This window comes from Erythranthe guttata, chromosome 14 (genome assembly GCF_056151865.1).
Source record: "Erythranthe guttata isolate IM_541 chromosome 14, IM_541, whole genome shotgun sequence".
NCBI lineage: Eukaryota > Viridiplantae > Streptophyta > Magnoliopsida > Lamiales > Phrymaceae > Erythranthe > Erythranthe guttata.
This window is the reverse complement of record NC_142546.1, coordinates 24,180,293-24,208,152: the sequence shown is the minus strand read 5'-3', so window position 1 is coordinate 24,208,152 and position 27,860 is coordinate 24,180,293. Positions and strand designations below refer to the sequence as shown.

General features: G+C 33.6%; 5 protein-coding genes across 5 annotated transcripts; 1 reads left to right on the top strand and 4 right to left on the bottom strand.

Moving 5' to 3' along the window:
• Positions 1-33: 33 nt before the first annotated feature.
• TSD2 (S-adenosyl-L-methionine-dependent methyltransferases superfamily protein) lies at positions 34-4,925 on the bottom strand. Its single transcript, XM_088813015.1, has 9 exons — positions 4,428-4,925; positions 3,205-3,942; positions 3,000-3,123; positions 2,419-2,659; positions 2,093-2,318; positions 1,832-2,001; positions 1,023-1,326; positions 779-917; positions 34-691 (listed from the first exon to the last, which is right to left on the bottom strand). Exons 2-9 carry the CDS (start codon positions 3,933-3,935, stop codon positions 536-538), a joined length of 2,091 nt encoding a protein of 696 aa, XP_088669141.1. The 5' UTR covers positions 3,936-3,942; positions 4,428-4,925; the 3' UTR covers positions 34-535.
• A 5,603-nt stretch (positions 4,926-10,528) lies between these two features.
• TT1 (C2H2 and C2HC zinc fingers superfamily protein) lies at positions 10,529-12,021 on the bottom strand. Its single transcript, XM_012982783.2, has 2 exons — positions 11,467-12,021; positions 10,529-11,126 (listed from the first exon to the last, which is right to left on the bottom strand). The coding sequence occupies exons 1-2, from the start codon at positions 11,875-11,877 to the stop codon at positions 10,737-10,739; spliced, it is 801 nt and encodes a 266-aa protein (XP_012838237.2). The 5' UTR covers positions 11,878-12,021; the 3' UTR covers positions 10,529-10,736.
• Positions 12,022-12,977: 956 nt separating this feature from the next.
• LOC105958919 (RNA-binding (RRM/RBD/RNP motifs) family protein) lies at positions 12,978-16,088 on the bottom strand. The gene is made up of 6 exons (XM_088813756.1): positions 15,366-16,088; positions 15,152-15,275; positions 14,948-15,059; positions 14,402-14,438; positions 13,984-14,293; positions 12,978-13,303 (listed from the first exon to the last, which is right to left on the bottom strand). Exons 1-6 carry the CDS (start codon positions 15,549-15,551, stop codon positions 13,227-13,229), a joined length of 846 nt encoding a protein of 281 aa, XP_088669882.1. The 5' UTR covers positions 15,552-16,088; the 3' UTR covers positions 12,978-13,226.
• Positions 16,089-22,430: 6,342 nt separating this feature from the next.
• Positions 22,431-24,017, bottom strand: LOC105958918 (protein PHOSPHATE-INDUCED 1). Its single transcript, XM_012982919.2, has one exon. It carries the CDS (start codon positions 23,531-23,533, stop codon positions 22,571-22,573), a length of 963 nt encoding a protein of 320 aa, XP_012838373.2. The 5' UTR covers positions 23,534-24,017; the 3' UTR covers positions 22,431-22,570.
• A 1,145-nt stretch (positions 24,018-25,162) lies between these two features.
• On the top strand, positions 25,163-26,403 carry LOC105958778 (protein PHOSPHATE-INDUCED 1-like). The gene has a single exon (XM_088813775.1). It carries the CDS (start codon positions 25,331-25,333, stop codon positions 26,288-26,290), a length of 960 nt encoding a protein of 319 aa, XP_088669901.1. The 5' UTR covers positions 25,163-25,330; the 3' UTR covers positions 26,291-26,403.
• The last annotated feature ends 1,457 nt before the right edge of the window (positions 26,404-27,860 follow it).

Genomic DNA, 27,860 nt, shown 5'->3' with positions numbered 1-27,860 from the left:
ACATTGCAAAGAGGAAAATTTGGACAGAGGAAGTAGTAAGAATTAAGGAAATAAAATATAATAAAAGTTAAATAGAGCTAAATAATAGAAGTATCCAAACATTTTCAAAAAATGCACATCTAGGAATCTTACTTATTGCTTGCTATACACTAGTAATAATTATTGTAAATATCTTCACAATTGAATATATAAATATATATATATAATTATATCCTGTAATTGTGTCCCTTACAATGAGACAACTCATCACAAGACCAAAAAAACAAAAAAAACAGAGTATGCCCATAACCCCCCCTGTTTTCACTTGCTGTTGTCTCAATTGTGTAATTACATCTTTGCCCCCCATGCTTGCCTTACGGCTCCACAGGAGCTTGCGGCCTTCGTCTATCATCTTTTCGAGTTCAAAACTTTTTCATTCCACACACTTATGGTGGAATATTTATATCGGACAGATTTGATTTTCAGATCCAGAAAAAACGAATGTGAATATATTATCATCTATAGTAAATTTTTCGGAACTTTCCGGAATTTAGCTTTAGCTTTGTCGTTTGAGGAAAGGTTTTTGGCAGATAAGAAGCCTCTCTTCGCTGTTACCCTCGATTTCCACAACTCGAGCATCCCATTTCAGATGTGTTGTTAGAGATCTCGCAAACTCAATTAATCGACCGTTGTCCTTCACAATAAACCATCCCTGCATTTTTTATTTTAAGAACGAAATTTAATTAAAGAAGAAAAAAATATTTAGAAACTTTAATAAAATCGTAATAAAATATCGTACCTCTGGACGAAGTATTCGATCTATCTCAGCAAATAAATCAAGCATTTGACATCTTGGGTGTTCACCAAATTCAAGAGAGAGAAGCCCCGCTGCATGAACCAAATCGTACGTTCTTGGATATGCTGGAAATGGTTCGCACCTGCAGATAAAAGATTTGTTAAATGGCAATTGAAGTAAATGAGATAATCAACAGAAAGCAATAAGGATGAAAGTATCGAGAAGAAGATTTAATAAAAAAAATTACCAATCATGAAGAACTCCAACGAAACCCCTGTCAAGTACTAAAGGCAGAGTGTTGGGCCCCCTTGTGGGGACCACATTCATAACCCAAACGGACTTGCCAGTTTCCAACATGGCAGCATTAAATCCACCGAAACGAGCATTCATGTCCAAAACATTTCTCAGCATGTTGTAAGGAGGCGAAGGATCTTCGTCGCCAGGTCTCTTAGGATGGTCTGAAAATATTAAGGGCGAAAGCAGAGACCAATAGTTGCGTACGGCTAAGTTCCAGCTAATAGCATCCTCACCAAAATCCTCCGAATGCAAACCTAAGACGAAACAAAAACATCATAAATTGCAATACTTTGACTTCAGACAAGGGTAGGGGTGCAAATTGGAACGAAATTTACGAATTCAGCCGATTCCGATTCGAATATTTCCGATTATGGAACAGTACCTTTCATTCCGAAATTCCATTTTTTCCCCAAAAATAAAATATTGGAACGGGATTGGTATGCATATTAGATACCAATTTCCAATCCGATTTAATTTCTTAAAATATTTCTGAAAATTCCGATTTATTACGCTTCAATACCAGTATTATTATGTATTTATCCCGATCCGAAAATGTTCGGTTTTGGAACAAGTTTTTCATTCCGATTTCCGGGTTTTTGATTTTTTCAAAATGGAATTAAAATTAGTTTTAAACTTCCGATTTATTTATTTTTTAATTTTTTCTTACCGAAAGTACTAATTTCAATCTGATCCGTCCGAGTTACATCCCTACACAAGAGCCAAGAGGTAATAAAATAATACATCTTTAAATATTATTACCATGAAGTTCGAGTTCAGCGGAGTTCAATTTAGACTGAGCAGGCCATTTCCTCCTTTCTTCAATCGGAATCCACCGACGGCTCTGAGTACCTCCAATGCAAGACTGGAGCGGCCGATAATACGGTGACTCATTGTCATGCCCCTTACTGCAAAGAGGTGAGCCAGCTTTCCTAGAGAGAGAAGAAGCAAACATATACAACATAAGAAATATACGATGATCCTTTGCAATTTAGTTGTCCTAAAATGAATAATATGCCTTACCTTGCTGAATAGCAATTCTTCTTACTAGTCTTCTTCCACACAACAGTGTCATCTTGCTGAGGCAGCATCACCCAGCAGAGATTCTCTGTCAACGAACGGACCGTATTCCATTTCTTCAGATTCGCTTTATCTCGAACCGAGCGCTGAGAATTTATAAGCGGGTCGGTCCACACGAAATATCCACCAGGTCGCAACAACCGGTCAACTTCGAACAAGTATATTCCATCTGAGCCACACGAGAAAAAAAAAAAAAAAGATTAGGTAAAGAAACAAAAAAAAATGGAAGGTACAAACAACGATGAGAAATAAGAGAATGGAGATTTGACCTTTTTTATCCCAGTCAACGTGGCATCTAACACAGTGTATCATGTCGAAAGAGAGCGATGGATATGGTAATTGCTTTGAAGTGAACGAGCCAATAATTGCGGGGAGACCTCGTTCGAGGGTTAGTTGAACTTGACTGCCTGATGCCTCGTAGTTTGCTAGGCACATTGTCAGTAGTTGGTTCGACGATAGATGCGCACCTAAACTACCGTAACCGCATTCTATGTCCAAGATTGTTCGAACCTGAATAAAAATAACATAAATGTTGTCTGATAAGCATATGTTGTGATTGAGTCATCAATACAAGAACAAGTATTTAAAAGATAGTCCGTAATTGAGTTATATTTAGTGGGTCGAAGCAAATTCGGACAAACGTGTAGCAAAAGCAAAAACCAAAATCAAGTAACAGCTACCACTGTAAAAACCTGCACATATACCCGAAATGCAGGCATCTACATACATAATATTTATCAGCAATCCGAAAAACAAACAGAAACACAACAGCTGTAAAGAGATAAGAAAACATAACTAAGAGCAGAGAAGTTATATCAGAACAAAAACAATACGGTGTTTTTCAACTTACTCCGGCTTGTGTAAAATAAGATACATTCCTAAGCCCAATAATTTCCGCAATTTGATGCGCGTAGTCTTCAACATCAGAAAACCCCGAACGGAAAGAAATTTGATCTTCATCCACCATCATCATTCTATACATACAACAAAAATACATCAGATGCCACCACCGAATTGCTATTCGATAATTAAAAAGAGACAGTTCTTTGACCTACCTCCTAGTCAAACTGCCAGAAGAAAGCACCTCCTGTGCAGTAATGTTAACATTAGCCAACCAGATAACATCTCTCCCCGAAGGCCACCGAAGGGGAATCCTATAATTAAGAGGTGGCAGAACCAAGCAGCTCTGTTTCGAACCGGGCCCACAATGGCGGTCAAACTCTTCACCGTCCGATAATCCCAGAGCAAGATTTTCCGAAACATTGAAGCAAGGCACGTAGTTCAAAGACTCCATCGAACAGTACTCCAATTCTCTCATCCTCGAAAACCCTAGAGAGAGCTCCCCGATTTCATAAAGATCTGTCACCACTTGCTCTTGGAGCCGCCTATACCCTCTAAATATCTGCCCCCTCGAAGTGGAAGTTATAGAAAGCGTCCAATAAAATGAACCGGTGAGAGCGAGAATTACGATCACGACTAAACTGAATTTGAGGAAAGAGAGCGTCACTTTATGGCGACTCCTTGTGGGACCGGGGCTGAAGGGATCCGACATGAAACTGTTCTCGTTCAGACCGTGCTTCGAGGATAAATTGTCCGGGAAGAGGTATCGAAATAGAAACTTGATGGACGAATGAGTGTGGTCCGCTCCGTTTGTACGTTTCGGATCCACGTCTTCCTTATCCGGGCGTTCTTTCATCTGAGAGTCTTCCCATAAATCGTGACTGTTTGCTGAAAATCGCCCACCGCCGCCACCGCCTAATACACCCCGGTGAAGAGGCCTCGACATTTTAAACCTATAACACAACCCCACAAAGAAACAATCACTGTAATCATTAGAAACAACCCAAACCGTGATTCCTTGTTATTAAAAAAGCAAAAAAAATAAAAGAGGCAACTCAGTGGTCTGAATTAGATCTGTTGCAAGAAATCAAAATAGGTCCCTACCTAAACAAACAACTCACACACTATGATTGAATAGCAATTACATCAAGCAGAGGGATTATACAAGTAATTGATAATAGATTAAGTTCGAAGGTACTAGTGATTAGTTCTTGCCTTAAGAAGAAAGAAACAGCAGATAATAAAGCTGACTGAAACTGAAAATCACTTCACTTCAGTCACTCCGGATAATAAGAACACAATCCGGAAATTACAAAATACCCATTTGGATCAACATTACGAATGCAATAAATCTCTTCGCCACTGAATTAAAAAGAAAAAAGAAAAACGAAAGCAGTTGCACAAAGCAACGTTTTCCCCAATTTTTGCAGTGGGTTACCTGAAAAGATGCAAAAAATTCACCGAACGGAACGAATAAACAAAATTAAATCCCTCAATTGCAGGCTATTCCGTTGCGGGATTTCATGAATTTGTTACGAACCCAAGATTTGTCCTCTTCTCAGCTACCCACACCATTGCTTTCATTAGGAAACACACACACACAGAGAGAGAGAAGAAAACACGCACTTCCTCCCAATTCCCCTCTCGGCACCTATTTCCTTACGCGCTTTCAGGAACTAATTTCAGAGAACACGGACGAGAGAGAATCCGCGAGAGAGAGAGAGAGAGAGAGAGAGATGAATATAGCGGTGTATCTATATATTATATATACATACACGCAGTAAGTGTGAATATGGCTACTGCGGATCCAATCTCAGACAGAGGCCCGCTCGTGAGAGACTGTTCTTTCATCTATTTGTTACCCAGTAATTAATTTATTAATTAAATATACTCCGATTATTTATCTGATTTATTTAAGGTATTACATTAATTATTTAATTTAATGATATTATTTAATTGTTCATTAAATACACACCCCAAATAGGCCAGCTTGAAACTATAGTTCGATCCCAGCTGTAATTACTCTTTTTTACTTTTAAGTAGGGCTTAATTAATTAATTGCCACATTTAATTTGAGAGAGACAATCAGCTCATAATCTCAATGATTGTAAATTATTAGCGATAAAAAAATATATATATACTTTGTTATTTTATTTTATTTTTAATAAATAAATTTAAAAGAAAAAGTTTAAAAAAAAAACACTAATTGAAATTTTAAACATTTAGACTCATTTAATTGAATTTCATTGGAATTTAATTTTTTTTAAATAAAATATATAAACGGAATGTATATTCTAGGCTTGTAGAAACTCGAATTTCCAGCTAGCAAAAGTTAATGCAGTCCCTTTCGAATTTCCATTATAGAGGGGCATGGTTAAAGCCTTTCTGAACCACGGCGTAATTGGAAATAAAATACCTTTTTTATCTTTTGTTGGAGTAAAAATAATTGTATACGGTTAAATATATTTCACAGTTATACACCCTGAATTATATTTAAAATTGACTTTTTACTTGGTATATAATAGTAGCAATTTGCTAGTAGCTCAGTAATTAGTGCACTTTAATTAGTAATATTTTATTTTTATTAAACGTACTTCAAGAGACAGCACCTTCTTTGATTAAGTAAAGGAATTTACTCGGTAATTTCAATAAATTATTAATTCATAAAAAAGAATGCATAATTTCAGCAAATAATTAATACTAATTAGAGTTTGTATAAAATAATTAATAATAGGAGTCACATGCAGGTCCATTTGTTTTCGTAGGCTGGGTGGGACCCACCTTGGACTGCGTGTGTCGGTGGTGAGTGAAGACAGTCCGATTGACGTGTCGGCTGTGGTGTGAACGGAGTATGGTACAACGCGTGTGGACTGCTGCACTGGATCACACACTCTCCTTTGTGAGAGTGACGTGTCCTTTTCTGGTGATGGTGATTCTATTTCTACGGATGCGATCATGTGGCTGATCACGCCATGTCACTATTGGGAAAATTCGGATATATGATTTTATTTTTGTTTTTGTTTTTTTCATTTATTTCTATTTTAAATAAGGTGAAAATGCTACCCTACAAAATTTATACGCTATAAAATTATAGAATTCAGGATCATACTAGAAAAATAGAAATTAAATAATCAGATGTAACACATCAATTAAATTTTATGGTGTCAAGATTAAAAAAAATAATAAATAAATTAAAATCTAGAATAAAATATAATATATTTAAACTAAACAAGTCAACAGTGATGAATAAAATCAGTAGGAGTGTGTATCCATCCTGGCTAGTTTTATTTTCAATGAATGACAAATGTTTAATTAATTTATGAAACCAAATAAAATACTTAAAATAAAATAAAAATAATAATTAATGGAGATGGACCTCGGTATGGCCTTTTTATTTCTTGGGTTAGTCAAAATATGAAATCTAGTTCACATGACTTTATGATGTGCTGCATGTTCTTTGTGCATCAGCCCTTTGACCCCAAACTTTACCCAAGGCCCACTACTATTTTTCGATTTTTTTTTTTACTTTTTTATTTTTATTTTTATTTTTTTGTTTAATTTTTTAATTTTTTTTACATATTTTTTATTAATTTTATTTCTTCAATATAACGTCGCATGAATTTTCTCAATACGGTATGTGCTACATGGAGATTTTATTTGAATTAAAAAGGGACTTTCCAAGAAAAGTCAACTTTACTAGTGTGTTTAAAAAGGTCATCATAAATGTTGCTTTAATTATAAGTATGAGACTAAGCTCACAGTTTGCATGATTAAATGTTCCTACCAATATTTTCCCCCACTAAGATGCCTTTAATTACCATGTTCTCCCTCTATTTCATCACTTTAAAAAAAAATTCATATTATGTTACACTTTATAATTCTAATTCTGCATTGACTGTATAATTTACGAGTTTACCTTTATTATCTCTCCAACATTATCTTTTATTAATTTGTGAATAAGGGCATTTTAGTCCATCTACAAAACTAAAAAAATGCTACTCATAAAGGTACATAAACAATATATAAATTCTATTTAGTATATCACATTGATGTGACTAATTTACAAAGGATATAATTTACAAATTTAGTATATGTAATTAGTAAAATTATTTTCATGACACATATCTGATAGTGATTAAGGCATATAATAATATGTTGTTATCATTAATACTCATTATTCGTATATTGTATTCTTATATTATTCGTGTCCATTTCCAAATCTAGTATATAGATAACCTATTGGCCATTAATTAATTTATTTTTATTATAAAAATAAATTTATTTTGTTAGATAAGAAAGAAAGAAAATTATATATATATATATATATATATATATATATATATATATATATATATATATATATATATATATTAGGGCTGGGATTGGGTTGGTTTTTATCCACCAACCGACCCATTACCGACCATATTTTTAGGCGGATAATTAATTTTTAACCGACCCATTGGATCGGGTCGAAAATTTCAACCAACCCATCTATAATGGGTCGGTTGGTGGTTTCTAATATTATCACAAGTTGGTTGACCGATAATTATCAGTCATCCAACTATATTATTAAAATTTTATTAAAAATATAAAATAAAGGCCGTGTTTTCTTAAGTGGTTATGAAATTATCAAAATAATTAGTATTTTAAATTTTAAAAACAACCAACAAAGGAAAAAAAAATTGACATAAATCTTCCACTAGTTTCTTTATTCCCAAGTTTAAACAAAGAGCCCACAAAACTCCACTAAAGCTCTTGTGCATATTTGAAATTACTTTGAATTTCCTGATTATATTTTTCGTCAGATTGTTATTAATTATTTTGATCTGATAAATGATGATTCCATCGTGGCATTATGCAAAATACGGATATTTTTACTCCAAATTTTGATTTTTTTTTAAGTGGACTAGGTTGCGGGTATAAACCATCAACCGACCCATTCTGAAACCAAATATTCGGTTGTCAACCATCAACCGACCCACAAAGGTTGGGTCGGCAACGGTTTTCAAATTTGAGCAAAAATGGTTTGACGGATGAGTCGGTTTTTAGGCTGGTACACGACCGACCCAACCCAGTCTCAGCCCTAATATATATAATGACAAAGATCTTTCAGATGAATGTCAATTGTCAAGAGGGGCATACCCGTGAGAAATAAGCTACTTTCAAAACGCGCTTTCACAACAATTATTTTTGTCGTAATAAATCGTCACTTGGAATATATTCTATTCTTTAATTGACATTATTTCAATAATAACTCTTTGTCCGTGGAATAATAGGTTACGAGGTCACAAGTTAGGCATTTGTGGATTTTTATTTATATTTATAAATAAAAAATATATAAAAACTTTTATTAGGAATATTTCAAATCATAGTACTTGTCAAGCTATTTGTCCATTAGTACTTCTTCTAGAAATAAATTGAGTTTATTTTATAAAATTAATTCAGCTGATTGTTCAATACTCATTTTCGACAACATGTTATAATAACATGACATACATGTTTTTCTCCAACTATATAATATAAATATTGGGAATAATATTTATTAACCAATAGAGAAAACTTTTGGCCAATTTTGCTACACTAATTTTCCCCTTCTTTGTTTTCGTAACGGTTAATTATGAAATGGGTCATCTATACTGGATAATTTTCAATCATCAATGAGGTCAAATAATCGCGCACTTCGTCTAATTTTGTGCAAATTAACAGTTAAAAGTCAAATAAACCAATTACAAAACCTATGTCTTCAATTTTTTTTAATAATAATACGATGATGATTGGTATAGTGACGTGGAAAATATAGGGTCACACCTATCTATAAGAAGGTCCTATAATTCAAATATGCATGTGAGATGTTTTAATGAAATTTATTCCAATGATATGGGGCATACATCTATCTAATCTAATCTAATTTTTTTTTTTTAACAATACGTGACTTGTCTATTTCAATGCCTAGTCGAACCAATCATATAATTTATTTAATTATCTTAGTCTTTCTTTATGTCCCGTCCCCAAAAAAAAAAGTCCTTAATCACAATTAATTGTACTTAAATAAATGTCAAATTACGGTCACCTCTAAGGTCTGACAAAATTACGAAAAAACCCCTCCTTACGAAAAATCGTATGTTCAGTTTGATAAACAGTATGAAATGTTGACGTACCGAAATTCTTTTTCGGTTTTACCGATTTAACATCCATAAATTTACCTCTTGAGAGGTATTTTCGTAAGATAATACATAATTAATAGTTAAAAGGGTGACTGTAATTACCCAAATAATAGGGAGATTTTCGTAATTTGGCCATAATTCAGATGATGGCCGTAATTTGCCCTAAAAAAATAATATTAAAATTAATGAATTGTAGAATACAAAATTATAGATTGAATATATATTATTACGTGTATAAATATTGCAAGAGTCTTTATACTAATTGGTGTTGCATAATGAGAGAAAAACAATCACTAAAATACGAATGTGTAACAATGAATTGGAAGATATGCTTAGTGAAAGGGGCAGGAACCAACCACATGCGGCATTAATTGCAACATAGCAATCTATTTATGAAACATTCATGAATATATACATACATGTATGTGAAAAAAGTATTAAACACCTACGAAATAATGAAACAAGCACGTGACAATATTTATTTACATCTGGAGTACATGGAAGTTTTTGAAGAGCCCCAATCAATTTTCTCCATTATTACCCTAGCGTGTATTAATTTGATTCACATGCCTCAAATTCAACACTATTTTCCGGCCCAATCATCTAATTGGGCCTTAAAACATTAGAATGTTGTCAGAGTATTTGTGTTTCTTCCCATTTGGAATTTTATTTATTTAAAAGTTAAAGGGGTTTAATTAGCTTTTAATCTCTTTTGACTAATTCCATATACGGTCCACTTTCTAGTATTATACACTGAACACTGCACTTCTTCGCTTTAAGTTTCGTTTACAGCTAGCTCTCTATCCACCTGAAATTTTGGAATGCTAATTGTAAGAGAAACTAATAGGAGGAAGTGCAGTGTTCAAAGTATATGAAACTGGGAAAAAAAAAAATAATACTAACGAGCTAAAATCCCAAAGTTGAAAGCTTAAAATTACAAAGATCATTGTTATTTTAAACTTGAAAGTACTTGTTAGTTATTTCAAATTCATTTTGTTTGATAATAAGGACCATTTATACATTCCGAAACAGTAGTATTCGAAAATATCCCAAAATATTACTGTATATTAAGCTAAAGATAAACATAGAAATCCAAAAACAAAGTCTTCTTTCAAATTAGGGAAAACAAATTATCATGATTAAACTTGATTTATCCTCCAAATTCCTTTAAAATGCATACATTGTGACTATATAATTTAAAGTGAAACAATTTTAAATAATTGGTATTTTCCAAAACATAACAACTTCTATCTGTTTTGGTAACAGATAGAATCATTTAACAAACCTAATAGTAACATTGGTACTTACATTTTTTTCCATTTTTCCCCTTTAAGTTGAGTAGAAGACATAATTTTTGATATATTTAAATAAATAGTAGAATTAAAAATAATGTAATTATTACAAATATTAAAATTATTACATGCATGCATGCCCACGCATTCATAATACATAACATTCAATCCACATTACATAAACACAAAACACACAAGAAAACCGTGGTTATAAACTCAAAGAATCCAATCCATGAAAAAAAAAAACATACAAATCGGAATATTACAACAAACCGAGTGGCCCGACGATGATTAAAAGTAGGCGGCAGCAGCGGTAGAGGGTCCATGGCCGGAACCAAAGGAAGCGACGTGGTCTTTAAGCGACCTCTTGTGCTTAAAATCGGAACCGCAGACGCAGAGCCACCGCTTGCCGCAGTTCTTCTCGTGCGTCCGCCAGTCGCCTTTCACGGCCAAACACTTGCCGCACTTCCGGCAAGAGAATCTCTTCGTCCCGTGTTTCCTCTTGTAATGCGTTTGCAGCGTCCGGAAATCCTTCAGCGGTTTCGCCCTAGGGTGGTTTATGTTGTTCCTGCACCCTTCTTCGCAGCAATAGCACGGTATTCCGACCATGATACGTGGCTGACTCCCCTTCAACGAATCCGGGCCCCGCCGGAACTGCGAGCCGTGTCCCCACATGTGCATCTGATCGCCATATTCAAGAATTCGTATATATATATGACCTAGTTCAAAAACCCTAATTGCATGTCTTTGTATTTAATTTTTTTTTGTGTGTGCTTATTTAGAAATAAAAAAAATTATATATTCAAATTTAAGGGTTTATTATTGAATTAAAAAACCGTTATTTTATTTTTCACAAACTACCCCTAAAAACTCATTTTTTTTTATTATAAGGATATTTGCCAATAAAGTAATAACATGAGGAATTTTTTAGCAATTCGATATAATTGCAATAAATTTTTGAAATTAATATTAATTTAATTAACGAAAAGCATACTTAATTAATATGGTGAAGCATGCACACCTGGAGATTATTGTAGCGATTGAAGGTTTTCTTGCAAATGTGGCAAGAGAAATGAGTGAAGCCAACCAGTATTTGTGCAGGTGTAGGTATCCAATACGGACAGCTGCTTTTCTCTGCTGAATTATTCGCATCGAATTTCTTGATACTATCATTTGTCGAGCAATAATTAGGAAGCCCGATATGCAGAGCCACCGCAGCAGATTCTTCGTTTTCGTTTTCATCGGCAAACAACTTCGAAAATTTGATGGAAGATTTTGTCGATGACGATGTTGAGGAAGAAGAAGATGAAGATGAAGAAGACGGTGATTTCTTCGGAAAAAAATCGTAAGCTTCGATACGATCTTTGTTGTAAATAGGGGTACAAGAAAAAATATTATTGCTGCCTAAATTATTACCTGAAGAACCCTCCATGCTAACTAGGTTTTTAATCTTGTATTATATTTCAAGGCCTCTTATATATACATATATAATATACATATATATGTATTAATATTATCCCTAGAATTTAACCTAGGTTGAATAGTAGTTACATATGTATATGATATATATATATGCAAGATTGAGAATATAAGTTGGTTGAGTGAAAACAACCTTTGTTAAGAGGAGATATAGGGTTTATTATCTGCTGTCTGTATAAAACATCCTCTTTTGGTATGATAAAACACAAACCTTAAAAACTGCTTTAATTGATCTGGGGCCAGGGTGGGGGGGTATTTCCATTTCTTGCATGAGCCATGCACCAGTAATTTTTTTATAATTATGGCACAATCCCATGTATATATATATGTGTATATATATATATAATATATTTACATATGTCACAATTTAATTATGTGGTTGCATGAGGGATTAAACTATGACTTAACATAGAAAAATGGGCGGCTAGAATATTGTGGTCCTTTTCTCATTTATGTTAATTTGTTATGGTTTATTATCCAGATTTCAGTGCGAATTGATTGTGGTGCAAGAATAAGTATATATATATATATATATATATATATATATATATATATATATATATATATAAACCTGAATTTAGCTACGTCTTTTAAGAGTTGCAGGTTGCATAAGTTTGCCTTTAAAAAATTTCATGCAATTTTTATTTATTTATTTATGAGAGTGATAGTTATTATATATACTGGTTATGGGTAAAAAATGTTGTATGAATTTTATTGCAGTGAGTTTTGTCCTTTTAATGACAAATTTCTTTGAGTATGAAGCTATAGCCTATATGCATGCCAACTGGATTTTTAAAATTTTGATTTTCTGTAACGCACTCAGTACTCGCTCGCTCGTCGATCTAGTCTAATTTCCGTATTATATGAGGTCTCGTCTGATTGTTAAGATAGGATGAGTCTCGATCAATAATGGATTATACCTAAATTTCACACTTTACACACTGCGCAAAATAATATCATCTGTGATACCGAAAATAGGTGCGCAATTAAACAAAAAAACGAAACAAGAAACAGCAAAAACTAAAAGGAAGGTAAACGCGTACGTGCAAATATATATATCCATGTAATTATTTTAAGGAGGGGAGAGTTTATTCTTCCCCATACGATTAATACATCAATTTAGGTAAATAAAAAAATATTGGCTTTCAAGAATTCTTTGTTAATTATATGAACCATCATCGACTTCAGAAAACCGAGGGAGGAAAAAAAATGGTTACAAGATAGAGGAAGAGAACAGAAAATTAATTTAGTTTTCCGAATAAATTTTTCTTTTTCCATGTTTGATTGGCCGAATTTGTTGTTCTAAGCAGGAGGACTTGTTGAAGTAGCAGGGCCAGCTTCTGTTTCTGTTGGAGTTTGAATTGGAACACCTGATTCTCCTAACAAATTTAAATTAAAAATAAAAATAAAAAATAAGCACACATATTAATTTTATTATTTAATCTTGCATGAAATTATAATTTATTGTAAAGTTTTTTTTGTCGCAGTAACTTTTTTGTAAAGATGTAATTCTGGAAAAATAAAATTAGCATGCTAAATAAAGTTTTCGGACGTTAGATGCGACGAGACGAGACGACTGTAATAATAATAGTAATAGTGACATCTTATCTTATATTATCATACCAAAAAAAAAAAATCAAAAAATAGTATATATGTAACAAAATAAAATAAAATAAATAAAATGGTAAATGAAAATTATCCAAAAAATAAAAGACAACACTACTACACCTATGTTGCCTCAATTTTGTCTGAAATGCACATGGTGCCACAATAAGTTCACTGCCATGCCTCTCTGGCATAAATGCCCCCTTTGACCCATTAATTTCATTTGGTCTTACCACTAAACTTTTTGTACAGCTCTTTGTCACGTGCTCAGTGTCACTATTCTTTTTCTTTTAATTAAAAAAATTAAAATTTATTATTACTACATATATATTGAGAAATAATTATTGCACGGGGTATAAATTTAATGATGTAATAATGTCATGTAAAATTTGCAATGATTATATATACTGAATCGGAAATGAGGGAGTTGAATATAATGATTGTGTACACGTACCGGAGGTGGTGGAGGGCGGCGGAAAGGAGAGTCTTGTTGTTGGTCGGAGTACTAAAGGTGGTGGTGGTGGTGGAGGAGGAGTGTAGGTGGAAGAGGAGGTGGGGTCCACCTGCGCAGGATAGTAAAGATAAGAAGGTCCTTGGAAACGCTGCGCCGCCGCCGCCGCCGTTGCCTGGGGTATGGAAAAGGTGCCGCCCCGTGGTGGTGCGTGCATTGAGTATCCATAGTAATATGGTGTTGAAGATGGTGAACCCGCATACACCTGATTATAATACTGCTGCGTTTGCTGGACTTGCTGATTATACATTGTCTGTTCAAATTAATTTTATAAATTACAAATAAATTATTGTATGTTAAAATAATAATTTTAATTATAAAAAAAAAAAAAATGAGAGTTGAGATCGTGAGAGGCACGAACCTGGTTATAACCATAATCAGTTGGGTAAGTTGCGTACCTGAATAATATAACATAAAATGCATCAATATATAAATTACTAATTATATATATATTTTTTTAATAATTATTGATGATTTATAAAATAGACAAGGTTGATGATGATTACACACACTAATTAAATGTCATAGAGAGCAATGAGTTATGAATTAATATTATTTTGTGGTTTTGATAAGCTATTTTTTACGTGATTAATAGTATTTTTTTCATTATATTCTGTTAACATTAAAAAAAAAACATAAAAAATCTACAATTGTTACCCAATTTATATCATCAATTCGCTTATTATATATTGTTCATCTGCCAATAACTACTGCATTCAATACATTTCGGCTTTATTTATTTATTTTAATTTTAATTTTGTTTTATTTATTATATATATATATTAAAAAAAATGAATAATAAAAGTACCTATGTCCCCACCCTATGGCTACAATATATTGTGGAAAATGGCCCACCAGCTATATTATTATACATACAGGGAGACCAATTGGCCAATTAATCACGTACCCGTAAGGTGGATAAATGGCCGTGGGTGGCGGCGGCAGTGGCGCCGGAGCTAACGACTGATACAATGGTGGCGCTCTTCCTCCGCCGCCTCCTCCTTGATATTGATTTCTTCCTGATCATGTATGTACCCACATTATACACATCGATATATCGATCCCCATTAATTAATTAATTAATTAAGTAAATAAAAAAAAGAAATTAAACCTCTAGGAGGAGATGGTCGTGGTCTTCCTAAAGAAGCAATGTTGCAATTGGCTCTTCTTCCATCAATCACAGGGTTTGGATCAACACAAGCTCTATTCGCCGATTCAGCTTCCCGAAATGTTACCTATCAATTCAATTTCTTTATTTTATTTATTTATGATCCAATATTAATATATATATATATATATTTAAAAAAAGATATGAAAGTGCTTACGAATCCGTAACCCTTGGATTTTCCGGTGTTCTTGTCCTTGATGATGACGGCCTCGAGAATATCGCCGAACTGTTCGAAGTAGCCGCGCATTACGTCGGTCGGAGTTTCCCAGGCGAGACCTCCGACGAACACCTTCGTGAATGTCGTGTCTCCGAATGGCGATTGATAATGCTGATGGTGTGCCATAATCGCATATATATGCTAATTAATCAATCAATCAACGCCCAATGCGACTTTTTGCTGATAATTAACGAACCAAAACACAAAATTGGAAAATCAAAATTGCAGTCTCGCAGCTTTCTTCAGTGTTGCGTTCCTCCGCGAGCACGTTGACTCCACCTCCATCCCTCAACTGACGGACACCGGCGAAGGCGGCGGTGGATGGGATTGCTCTGGTGATTTATGGTCAAACAGGAATTTGAAGAGAGAGAGAGAGGGGGGAGGGTATTTTATATGGTATATATATATATAAGAAATTAAGAAGAAGAATTATATATGGAAATATATGGAGGAGAGAGAGAAAGTAGAGAGAGAAAGGGGGATCGGTCCGACAGAGGCAAAGTTTCTGAATTGCTGTATATGAGAAGAGGTAAACGATTATTTGTGGCTTTGTGTGCTCCAGAAATTCCAATGACAGCTGCGTCACTAAACACCACTTCACACTGTCCTCCCTGTCTCTCTCTCTCTCTCTCTCTCTCTCTTCTCTCTGCGCTATCCTCTCTCTCTGCATTTATATATACACACACATTATATAGAGACGCTTCATATATTATAATGTATATATATATATATAATGAAACATACACAATTTTGTATGTGAATATTCGTATTACTTCGAAAGTTAGTTGACATATTATTTCAAAATAAATCTTATATATTATTATATGTGCAAATATATGTAATGTACTATGGATTGATTTTACTTTTGAGTATTACTTTGAGATGATTTTATAAAATAAAACTAATTATAATCTAAAATGTTAAATGTCTTTTCAGTTTACGAATATTGTTTGACTTCGAACGTGCTTTTAATCATTTTCTAATTCAATTTTTTTTTTATTTAACTTTCTAATTCAACTTGAAACAGTTAAATTAGATGTCTGGTGACTAAGCTATACATGAATGAGTTACGTTTTGAATTTTACGTAACTCAAAATATCAAAATTATGGACAATGTCATTAATTCTTGCATATCTTTCTCACTCGACATGTAATCTTGACGATTCAAGTTGGATTAGTATTCTAGCTCAATAAACAACTAATTACATGTTTTGAGTTTTGACATATTTCGAATCAAAATAACTTTAGAAGTCAAATAGTCAATACAGTATTATTAACCTACTAAAATATTTCACCATAACAAGGATGAAAAGTTCAAATCAATCAAGCAACGGTACTATATTATGTTCCTTGTGATTTTGACATTTTGTTACCTACTATTTATGTATTCCTAGCAAAATTGGTGTCATTTTGAATTTATATTCAAAAAATTATTATGCCTTTTCAACTAATCCTAAAAAATAATTAAGTAAATATTTGGCTATTTTGACTTTTCGATTCAATAATATATTCTCAAAATTTGTCATGTTGACATATAAGGTAATTTGTAACTTGTTCCTATTGCACGCGTATTTGAGAGCGAGGGAAGGCACTACGACCTATTTTGACTTTTTAATTCAATATGTTTTTTTCATATATTTTAGTGTAAATAGCCTTTTAACCCCTATAATTTGAGTTTTGCGCATATATTAGCATATAACTTCTCTGTAGTTTGAAATTTATGCACATGACTCCCTTTTACTTTTAATATAAGCACATAACCCCTCGATCATAATTCTCTAGATTTTTACTATATTATCAAATAAATGTTAACCTTAACTGTAACGTATAAATAATAATCAAAATCATAGTAACGAGGCATTGCATTAATATTTCATAGTTTCGGCTTATTTTATTTTCGAATAATCAAGAAAATTGAAAATCATCTCCAGTAAAACTCATCTTCTTTTCATTTTTTTTTTAATTTCTATTACATCTCTGTTATATTCAATTATGTGGGTGGGTGGGGTTGATGTAAATTAATTAATACAATTCAAGGAATTAATAAATATCCATTAATTTACACCTAAAAAATTATAAATTTCACTAAATTTTTCTATAAACTATATATTTAAATTTAATTTTGAATTTATCCGGTTTCTTGTTTTAGACAGGCTATAATCAATCAGTATATCCACATGACCCCACGTTCTAACCTACCCAATCATTAGATGTTTACACAGCTAACTGTCCTAACAGCCAATAAACATAAATCATACAGAAAAATAAACATAAATTAATAACACTTTGAAAAAGAAGCAGGTCATCATAATTCGGACAAGAAAAAGCATATATCAATAATTAAATAAATAAATCAAAATATATATAAACATAAGATATATATCTGAATGGAAACGCCTGTTGTAGGTCAGGTGATGAGATTTTATTTATTGAAATAATTAAGTTATGAATGATGATAAGATATTGTAAAAATTGTGATGATATTTTTTTTTTAATTTTAGGTGAATATAAATTTTTATATATATATATTTAGTCGAGTTGTGTTGTCCACATTCGAAGATTCGTTTGGAATTTAAATTATTTTTTGTGGTTTGAAGAATTCTGGAGCACCCACAATGACTTGGGAATAGCCTTCTGTCACTTTGCTGTATGGCCCCTAATTCCCAACAATTCCTACATTAATTAATTATTACTAGGAATAAGCAAGATGCAAGAACCCCCGACATTCATTTTTCCCTCCAAAATCAGTAAAAAAAATAATAATAATAATTAAATTTTAAGATTCACTAATTTCACATATGAAATACAGAACCATGTAGCTTAAATGACTCAATCACGAAATTGAGGAAGTGGAATGGGTCCGAATAAGCAGAAACTCGCGCGCTTTGAGAGACATGCAAAAAAAGAGTATCGGGGAAGGTTTCACAGTGTTAGAACACCGATGGTCAATTCAGTCGGAATCGTGTAGAAACAATAGAAGTATATTTAGATAATCTATGGAGTACTTAGTGAGCAATGCGAGATTGAACCTTGCCTTCGAACTTCGTGTGAAATTCTTACCATTTAACTTTAGGTTAATTGAACTCGTATCGATCATACAGTATTTTTAAGATTCAATAGTTCCATGCCCTTAACTCTTAACGGGTGTAATTTCCAATAAAAAACTATTAAACATAACATTTTTTTTAAATCATCTTGAGAACAACTAGAATTTTGAGTCAATGCTTTACTGATAATATATGGTAGTATTTTTCTTTCCAATAATTATATGGATTTTGTTCAAGAAAATTAATATGAAAATTATTTATTTTGTTTTTCGTCAAATAAATCACTCTAAGTTAGCCATGCATGTGTTATGAACTCGATTTATAAAGCATTGAACACAAATTAAAAATAACATCGCACTCGTTTACTTTACCAATAAACCACCTTTTAAGGATCGAAATTTAGTACTATTTATTTGAGAGGAAAAAATTGTAGTGTTAGTTGAATGGATAGTTGTCAAGTGGGTAGAAGATAAAAGTATTAAATGTCCGATAAAAATATTAAATGTCTTCAATATAGCCATTGGGTAACTTGCATGGGTGAAACTTTGATATTGAAAAATTAAAGGTACTTTATTGCAATATTCAAGTCGAAGTAAATCTTTTGTGGTGCAACAGGTAAAAAGGTAAAATTCAAGGTACTTTATTGCAATATTCAATTTCCTTTATATCTGGAACCAGTGATTTTTAATGATAAACATAAAAGGTAGTAAAATTGATGGGAAAACAAATTCCACGTAATAATAATTCAGAACAATATTATTATATATTTTAATAATGTAGTGTGAGGGAAAAATCAAAAATACATATATTTGAGAAGGTCAAAATAGGAAGAAATGTAAAATAATGCCAGCGAAGCATTAGACAGCTAAAAGATTAAAGACAAGTGTTCAAGTCCGTGAACTGGCTGTCCTCTCCCCCACGTGGGGCTCTTGTCATTCTTCAACACCAATTAGCTGGATTTTCATCTACTTTATTTTTTCCTTATTTCTTTCCATTTACTAATATTAATATATATATCTAAAAAGAAGAGGAAAATTAATAAATAATAATATATTGCTTCTCCCACGTCAGCAACTTGTAGTAATTTATGTCACCTTCTCCAATATAAAGACTTCATTGAGTCTTTCTTTTTTCAAATCAATATTCATATTGTGATTTATTTAAATTTTAGTAAACCCTAGTAAAAAATACATATACGTATTTGTTGATATGGGCTCCATTGCCGAAATGCTTTTAATTTTTTTTTTGATTGCGAAGTAAAATTTGAATATTTGTTAATGAAAATGAAAAAAATTGACACGTTCGGACCAAATACTTATGTTGTTTAGTGTCTGATACAGGTTTATACTACGATATATATATATCGCGTGAAATACATTGTGCAGCGCTCGTACACATACATTGGTTGTGTAAATCAATAGTAAAAATCAATCAGTGTAATATTCACCGGGTATAGGACTGAAATAACCGTTTGATCAGTTTATATTAGTTACGGTTATATGAATTTTAAAATTATTTTGTTATTTTCAAATAGGGAGACCTTATAAATAGTTTTGAAGAAGAGTCTCTCTCTCATCAATTTATGTTAAAGAGAGAGATACCTACCCAACCAACACTTAAACATCAAAGTTGATTTGATTTCATACAGAATAAAATCAACACATTATCCTTCAACCTCCCCGATTTATAGCGCACTTATTTTCCTATATATGTATATTTGTGAATATACACACATATATATATATATATATATATATATATATATATATATATATATATATATATATATATATATATATATATATATATATTTGTATATGTATGGTTTCCAGTAAGTTAATTAGACATAAATGGATATATTCTTCAAGTAATCATCGTGTTGTCCACTTAAATGTAGATTGTTGCCTTCTTTGTAATAGTGTCATAAATATGGGCACGATAAAAAAAAAAAAATCAATAAAATGTATAAAATATTAAGAATGCAAAACGTGTGTAATATAATAAATTAATAATACTAAAATTTTTAATCTTCACTCGAGTTGAATAAGTTGGGCTTCTTGATTTATTCATGTGGTCAACTCTCAAAATTGTTTTGGTTATGGTCAACTCCGTATGGACAATATGCAAATAAACTCTTGGCCCAATGGATCCAAAATCCTAATTACAAATGTGCATTTAAACGATACGTTTGTGACTACAATGTAAGGCCTATGAGTAGAATAATCCAATTTCTAATTATATAGTATATGCCAAATAATTCACTACATTAGTTTCTTCAATGCAATACACCGTTGACCACATGATCAATATCGTTAATGGATCGAAGTCCAACGGCCCAATATCGACAAGTCCTTAGAGGCCCACACTACAATCTAGATAACCGAGTCCAGTTTAGCCATAATACGAGCATTCCGGCTCAAGTTAGTCATGATTATGAAGTTTAAACTCATGATAATATATTTCTCTATTTGAATATGGAAAAACCTAACAATCGATAGTATGCAGTTCATAATTTTCAAGCAGTCTTTTGAATCACGAAAGGCCACATGCGATAGATGGGTTTACTTCTCATTTTTAAGTTGTTGTTCGGAGAATTAAGCCTAATGGGCTCATGAATGAAGACCCCTCTTAGGCCCAATTAGCATCGAGTTTTTTGAGACCAAATAAATATACGATACTAAGGGCATCTCCAACCATAGACAATTTGAGATGGTAAAAGCAATAATTTAGCAAATATAGCTTTTGAGGAAGAAAAAACTCACTCCAAAGGGAGAGGTATATTTTAGCTCACAAGCTAAAAGCTCATCTACAAATGCTATATATACCATTTACTATTCACGAAATCTAAATGATAAAAATATTAAAATAATAGGTTTGTTAGAAATGGGTATGTTTAAAGTATCAAATAAATAATGAAAAAGTAATAAATTATAATAGAATGGTATAAAATAGATGATATGGTTGGAGTGATAAGGTGAAAAGTAGCTTGCTATACAATATTCATGAGGTATAATAGATATAGCATTACATTTTTTAGCTTGTAACCTTGGAGATGCTCTAATAGTAAATTAGCACGCGAGCTTAAATGGGTGTTACTATTTGCAGCGGGACTTTTACTGAAATTGGCTTATTTGCAGCGGTACCTTTTTCATTTAATTTTTTTTTTGAATTTCTCTCTCCTATTCCCAAACTCTCTCTAGAAATTTGAATTTCGTAAATTTTTTCGACTTTGAAACCGTAGCAAACGAGGCTCGATTCCGGTAAATTTTCAATATCCTACTACTTTTAATAAGTTTTATTTCCAATTTCGATAAAAACACATGTTAGGATTAGATCTAGCAAAATTCGAAAACAAAATTAATAATTTTTGAAGCTCCCGTTTTCTGGAGTACGGAAACTCGAAGAAAATTCAAGTTTTCGTGCTCTGCAGAACGGGAGATTCAAACGGCTTGAATCCTCCGTTCTGCAGAGCACGGGAACTTGAATTTTCTTCGAGTTTCCGTGCTCCAGAGAACGAGAGCTTCAAAGTTTTTTTTTTTTTTTTCGAATTTTTTTCATGGTTCCCGTCCTCTAGGGCACGGGAACTTGGTGTTCCCGTTCCCCACAGCACGATTGTTCTTAGGTTTTTTTTTTTTTTTTTTTTTTTTTTTTTTGAATTTCCCGTTCTGTGTAGCACGGGAAACCCAAAAAAATTGGGTTCTCGTGCTGCACAACACGAAAATACCTTAAAAAAATAGAAATTTCACTAATTTCTTCGATTTTATCTCGTAGAAGTCAACTGAATCGGCCATTATGTTATTTGTTGTCGTCGGTAAGTCGATTTATCAAACAAACACGAAATTCTTTTTTTTTCGACTTTTTTTAGTTGAGAGCATTTCGAGGTTTTTAGAAAGTTGAAAAAAGTTGTAATGAAAGTACCGCTGCAAATAAGCCAATTTAAGTAAAAGTCCCGCTACAATTAGCAATTCAGTTAAATAATTTTCTTATATTTCACAATATTAATAATAATAGATAAAATGAATGAATGAACGAATGATTTCACTATTGCACTATTTCCCTCTATAATAATATTCTGATTGTCTCTATGTATAACAAAAATTAAAGTAAAGTGGAACATTTGGAAGTGGAAGGATCGTAAATTGCCGGAAGCAAGTATTTCCGGCCATTAGCGCCGCGGGCATTGTAGCTAGCACCGGTGGTGGGGTCCACCAACAAGTCACCGGCGTAGCCCGGATATGCCCCTTTAGCGTAGACTCCGGGGCAGGCGGATGCAGCTTCGAGTGGGGCCTCAGATGTGCCTTGATAAAACCCGTTTCCAAACGGGTTGGTAACCGTACCCGCTAAAAGGCCGCTCAAACTCATGACCATACCGTCTAGGCCCACATCGTTGTTGGGGGCAATAAGGGGTGGGCTTTGTGGGCCGTAAATGGGCTGATGGAATGGCCACGCGCAGTAACCAGGGCACTGAGTCTCCGAGTTACCAACCCAGATGTAGGCGAATTTGTCATTCTTGCCCTTCACAGGGGTACTTTTGGAACCGTGGGTTCCGCATCTGTTGAAGCAGAATCCATCGACGGCGACGTCAGACGCCGTTAGTACGACGTTGATTGCGTTCTTGTGGTCGCCGTTAGATGCCAACTGGACGATTTTCTTCTCGGAGAGGGATTTTCCGAGGGAGTACTTGTCGTCGATGATCTGTCTGCCCAGGTAGAGCGAGAGTGGGGTTTTGGAGTTGGCGAGGTGGTAGTATTTCTCGGTGGCTTTCCACCACGTGGCGACGGATGGTTGGCTGAGAGCAGGCTTCGCCGGCGGCGATGCTGCTGAGAGGGAGGTGATGAAATCGGCGACGATGGTCCTCTGTGAGGTTTTGAATTTGCCGTACCAGATGAGATTGACGGCGATTTTACCGTTGAGAAGAGCGCCGTTATGGTAGCGGAGGAGCTGGGTTTGTGGTTCTTCGACCAAAGCATTGAGCTTCCTCGAAGCAAAACAAACATTGAATAGAGAAATGAAGGCCAAAATTTGAACCATAATCACGAAATAGTAGTGAGAAGCTGCCATTGTTGGAAAATTGAAGAGCTTGGTTTGTAAGTACTGTATGGACTATTAAGTGAGAGTGAGTGAGAAATTGGATGGTGAAATAAGAAGAGAGAAGAAGGGTATTTATATAAATGAATTATCAAGTGAGTGAGCTACGAAGAAGCACCCTTTTAGTCAAAATCCAAACGCGGTTATTCTCTAGAGAGAGAAAGAAGCTGAAATAAAAGCATTACAGCTTAGTTACAGCAAGATTTGGGCATCTTTTCAATTAGTGTATTTCCTAGAGAGAGAGAGAGAAAGGGAGGAGAGAGAGAGATAGGGTTTTAGGTAGGACAGGCTGGAGGAAGTGGGGCAGTTAAGTTGGGGTAGAGCTGTGCACAGTTGGCATTGTTGATATGTGTGATCATCCATCATACACAAATTAAAGTGTCACACCATATCACCACCCTACACTAGTTAAACACACACCTTTTTACGCCTATTTATTGTCCGCCTCTATTTCATCTTTCATTTTCAATTTTCAAATTTAAAAAAAATAAATTAAAATTATATCTCCATTTAGACGAGTCTAATTAATTCATTAATTAATTAACTTTTTACAACCTAATATTTAGACCATTACTATTTGGTTTACGATAATGACATGTCGAGATTGTGGTTAATTACATTTGATTAAAAAGTTTGACGAACAGTACAAAATTTAATTGGGCATCAATCAGATGGCCTGAATTCATTTATTTGAAATGTGACATCTGTACATTTCAATATTAATATTATTAAATTAATAATTAAAGTTTGCCAGTAGAGTGTGTGAGATGACCAGACGCGTATGTGAAGGCTATTAGGTTGGCTTGTTTCATTATCCGCCAACACTACTTTCCCACTAATCCATCATTATTTTCAATTAATTCAATATAAAATTACTTTCATAATTAAAATTAATCAAATTAATTAAGATAAGAAACATAAATCAAATAATTATGTTCATTGGATGCTGATGCATGGGAGAGTGTGCTAGGGCAATACTTATCCTACTTAATCACCATTCATGCATACTACAAACTTTGACTCCAATAATATATACATTGTTTATATTATTAGTAATAATAATAATTAGTTTTGGTATAGATTTGTTTATGCATGATCCATTGTTTGCGTTGGCTGTTTTTTTTTTTTTTTTTTTTTTTTAATTCTGCTGCATATATAATAAATAATTAATAAGCTGTCTTGTTTCCTTCATAGCTAACATCCAAACACAGCAATTCTGAATGAGCACTACTTAATTAACTCTTTAATATATTACTACAATAATTAGCTTAGACCTAATCACAATTATGCAATTTAAATTTTGTTTTGTCTGCAGGTTATCTAAGAAAGAAGACAACTTCATGATTTTTCAATTAAAAATAAATAAATCGTGCATCTCTTTGCTCAAAGGATTGGGTTTTAATTACCTAATTAATCTATGAGGCTAATTGCTAATACTTAGCACTCCCGAAAAAAAATCGAATAATAATAATATAATAATAGGTAGACACAATTTAGGGACTTGCACAGAAAGTGCCAAACTATTCCTGTAAAGCAAGCTGTAAATATGCTTCTCTCTCCTCTCTCTGAAAAAATAGCAAAATTCAAAAAAAATAGCGCGTTGAGTTTTTTGTTTTTATCTGCGCGTGCGCACCAACGCCCATACTAATATCAGCCACCTCCGTATATAAATACCCTTCTTCTCCATTCAACTATCATCATCCAATTCCTCACTCACTCTCAGCTTAATATACATACTGTAAAAAAACCTAGCTCTTCCATTTTCCATCAATGGCTTCTCACTACTATTTCGTGATTATGGTTCAAATTTTGGCCTTAATTTCTCTGTTCAATGTTTCTTTTGCTTCGAGGAAGCTCAATGCTTTGATCGAAGAACCACAAACCCAGCTTCTCCGTTACCATAACGGCGCTCTTCTAAACGGTAGAATCGCCGTCAATCTCATCTGGTACGGAAAATTCAAACCCTCACAGAGGACTATCGTCGCCGATTTCATCACCTCCCTCTCAGCAGCATCGCCGACGGCGAAGCCTGCTCTCAGCCAACCATCCGTCGCCACGTGGTGGAAGGCAACCGAGAAATATTACCACCTCGCCAACTCCAAAACCTCACTCTCGCTCTACCTGGGCAGACAGATCATCGACGAGAAGTACTCCCTCGGAAAATCCCTCTCCGAGAAGAAAATCGTCCAGTTGGCATCTAACGGCGACCACAAGAACGCAATCAACGTCGTCCTAACGGCGTCAGACGTCGCCGTCGACGGATTCTGCTTCAACAGGTGTGGGACACACGGTTCCAAAAGTACCCCTGTGAAGGGTAAGAATAACAAATTTGCCTACATCTGGGTTGGCAACTCGGAGACTCAGTGCCCAGGGTACTGCGCGTGGCCGTTCCATCAGCCCATTTACGGCCCACAAAGCCCAGCCCTTATTGCCCCCAACAACGATGTGGGCCTAGACGGCATGGTCATGAGTTTGAGCGGGCTTTTAGCGGGTACGGTTACCAACCCGTTTGGAAACGGGTTTTATCAAGGCACATCCGAGGCCCCACTCGAAGCTGCATCCGCCTGCCCCGGAGTCTACGCTAAAGGAGCATATCCGGGTTACGCCGGAGACTTATTGGTGGACCCCACCACCGGTGCTAGCTATAATGCGCACGGTGCTAACGGCCGGAAATACTTGCTTCCGGCGATTTACGATCCTTCCACTTCCAAATGTTCCACTTTAGTTTGATTTTTGTTATACATAGAGTTTAGAATATTATTATTATAGAGGGAAATATTGTAATAGTTAACTCATTCATTCATTCGTTTGTCCGGAAATTAAATATAAGAAAATTGCATAAATTTTTGTCTTCTTTATCATTATTATGTTTCTCAAAAAAAATTAAATATTTTTTATTTCCAAACATAAGAAAATAAAAGTTTATGAAAATATTATTCACTATTAATTTAGTTAATATTATGCAACGAACTGCAATATACTCTCAATTAAATATCCGTAAATTACTATAGTTGGGATTAATGAAATTTTATTAGTTTAGAGAAATATTATATTATTTAATCGTATTAGTTTATTTAATACCAATTTATGAAGGTTCAATTGTAATTTGAAATTAAGCAATTCCTATTTATTTTCCAATGGAGGCTTGTTACATTAGCATCAAGTCAATTAAAGCCCACTTTGATTTCGTAGAAAAATGATAATTTGCGAAATAATCCATTCATATTCCGTTGAGACTTGAGTGGTTTACTGGTTTTGGACCCAGTATAGATTAGTAGAGTGGCCCATGGCCCAATCATGCAAATGATTGATAAGTTATCAATCCAGCCCAATATGGTAGGGACGTAGGGTAGGCTCGTGCATACCCGATATTTATGGCCGTACGGCAATACTATTGCCGTATTGAAACAATATCGTGTTACCGTATCGTGTAATAGTCTTACAATATCAATACCATACCAAATGTAGTAGTAACCGATGTTCCGGTATTTTTTTCCCAATAATTTTCGATACGGATACATTGCGATAAATCAATAGCGGGTAATTACTTTTTCAGCCCTAATCCTTCCTATAATTATGAAATGACATAAACGTCCAATTTTATTTTATTTTTCAGTGAAATTACTTTCTTCTCCTTGCATGTGTAATCTTTGGGCGATTTTAATGTAATCATTCATATGGAAGCAATTCAAATATGAGTTGTCAACGGTCAACATAAATTGAGTCAAACAAACCCAACGTTTGGTAATAGAAATCGTATAATCAAAATTATTATTTATTATATTTTCATCCCAATAGAATAAACCAAAAGATGCCTTGGACATAAAATAGACACAAGGGTCAATTTCGTGCATCATCATTGGAAATGCGGCGATATGACTCTTTTGTTCCTTCCATCTATATAATATATAAAGGGAGAATACACAATTGAAGTTTTGACATCTTTAATTTTAATCCCAAATCTTTTCATCTCTTCTATTTGTGGACTTCTTTCCTTACTTAGTCCTTATTACATTTTGTCTTATTTATTATTTAACTTATTTCAAAAAAAATGATTTCTTTATTAATTTTTTTTCATTTCATTCAATATGAAAAAAACGGATTGTGGTAATGAGTTTATGGTGATCAAATAATCACATTATTTTAATTATGGAATTTTTGTAAATATAACATGTGTTTAGTAATAATATATTCCTTATAGTTAACCAATATTTTTCTTTTAAATATGAAAAGGAAAGATAATGATTATGGAAAACTATTTTAATATGAGCCGGATTAACAATATCCAGTGTGCTAATTC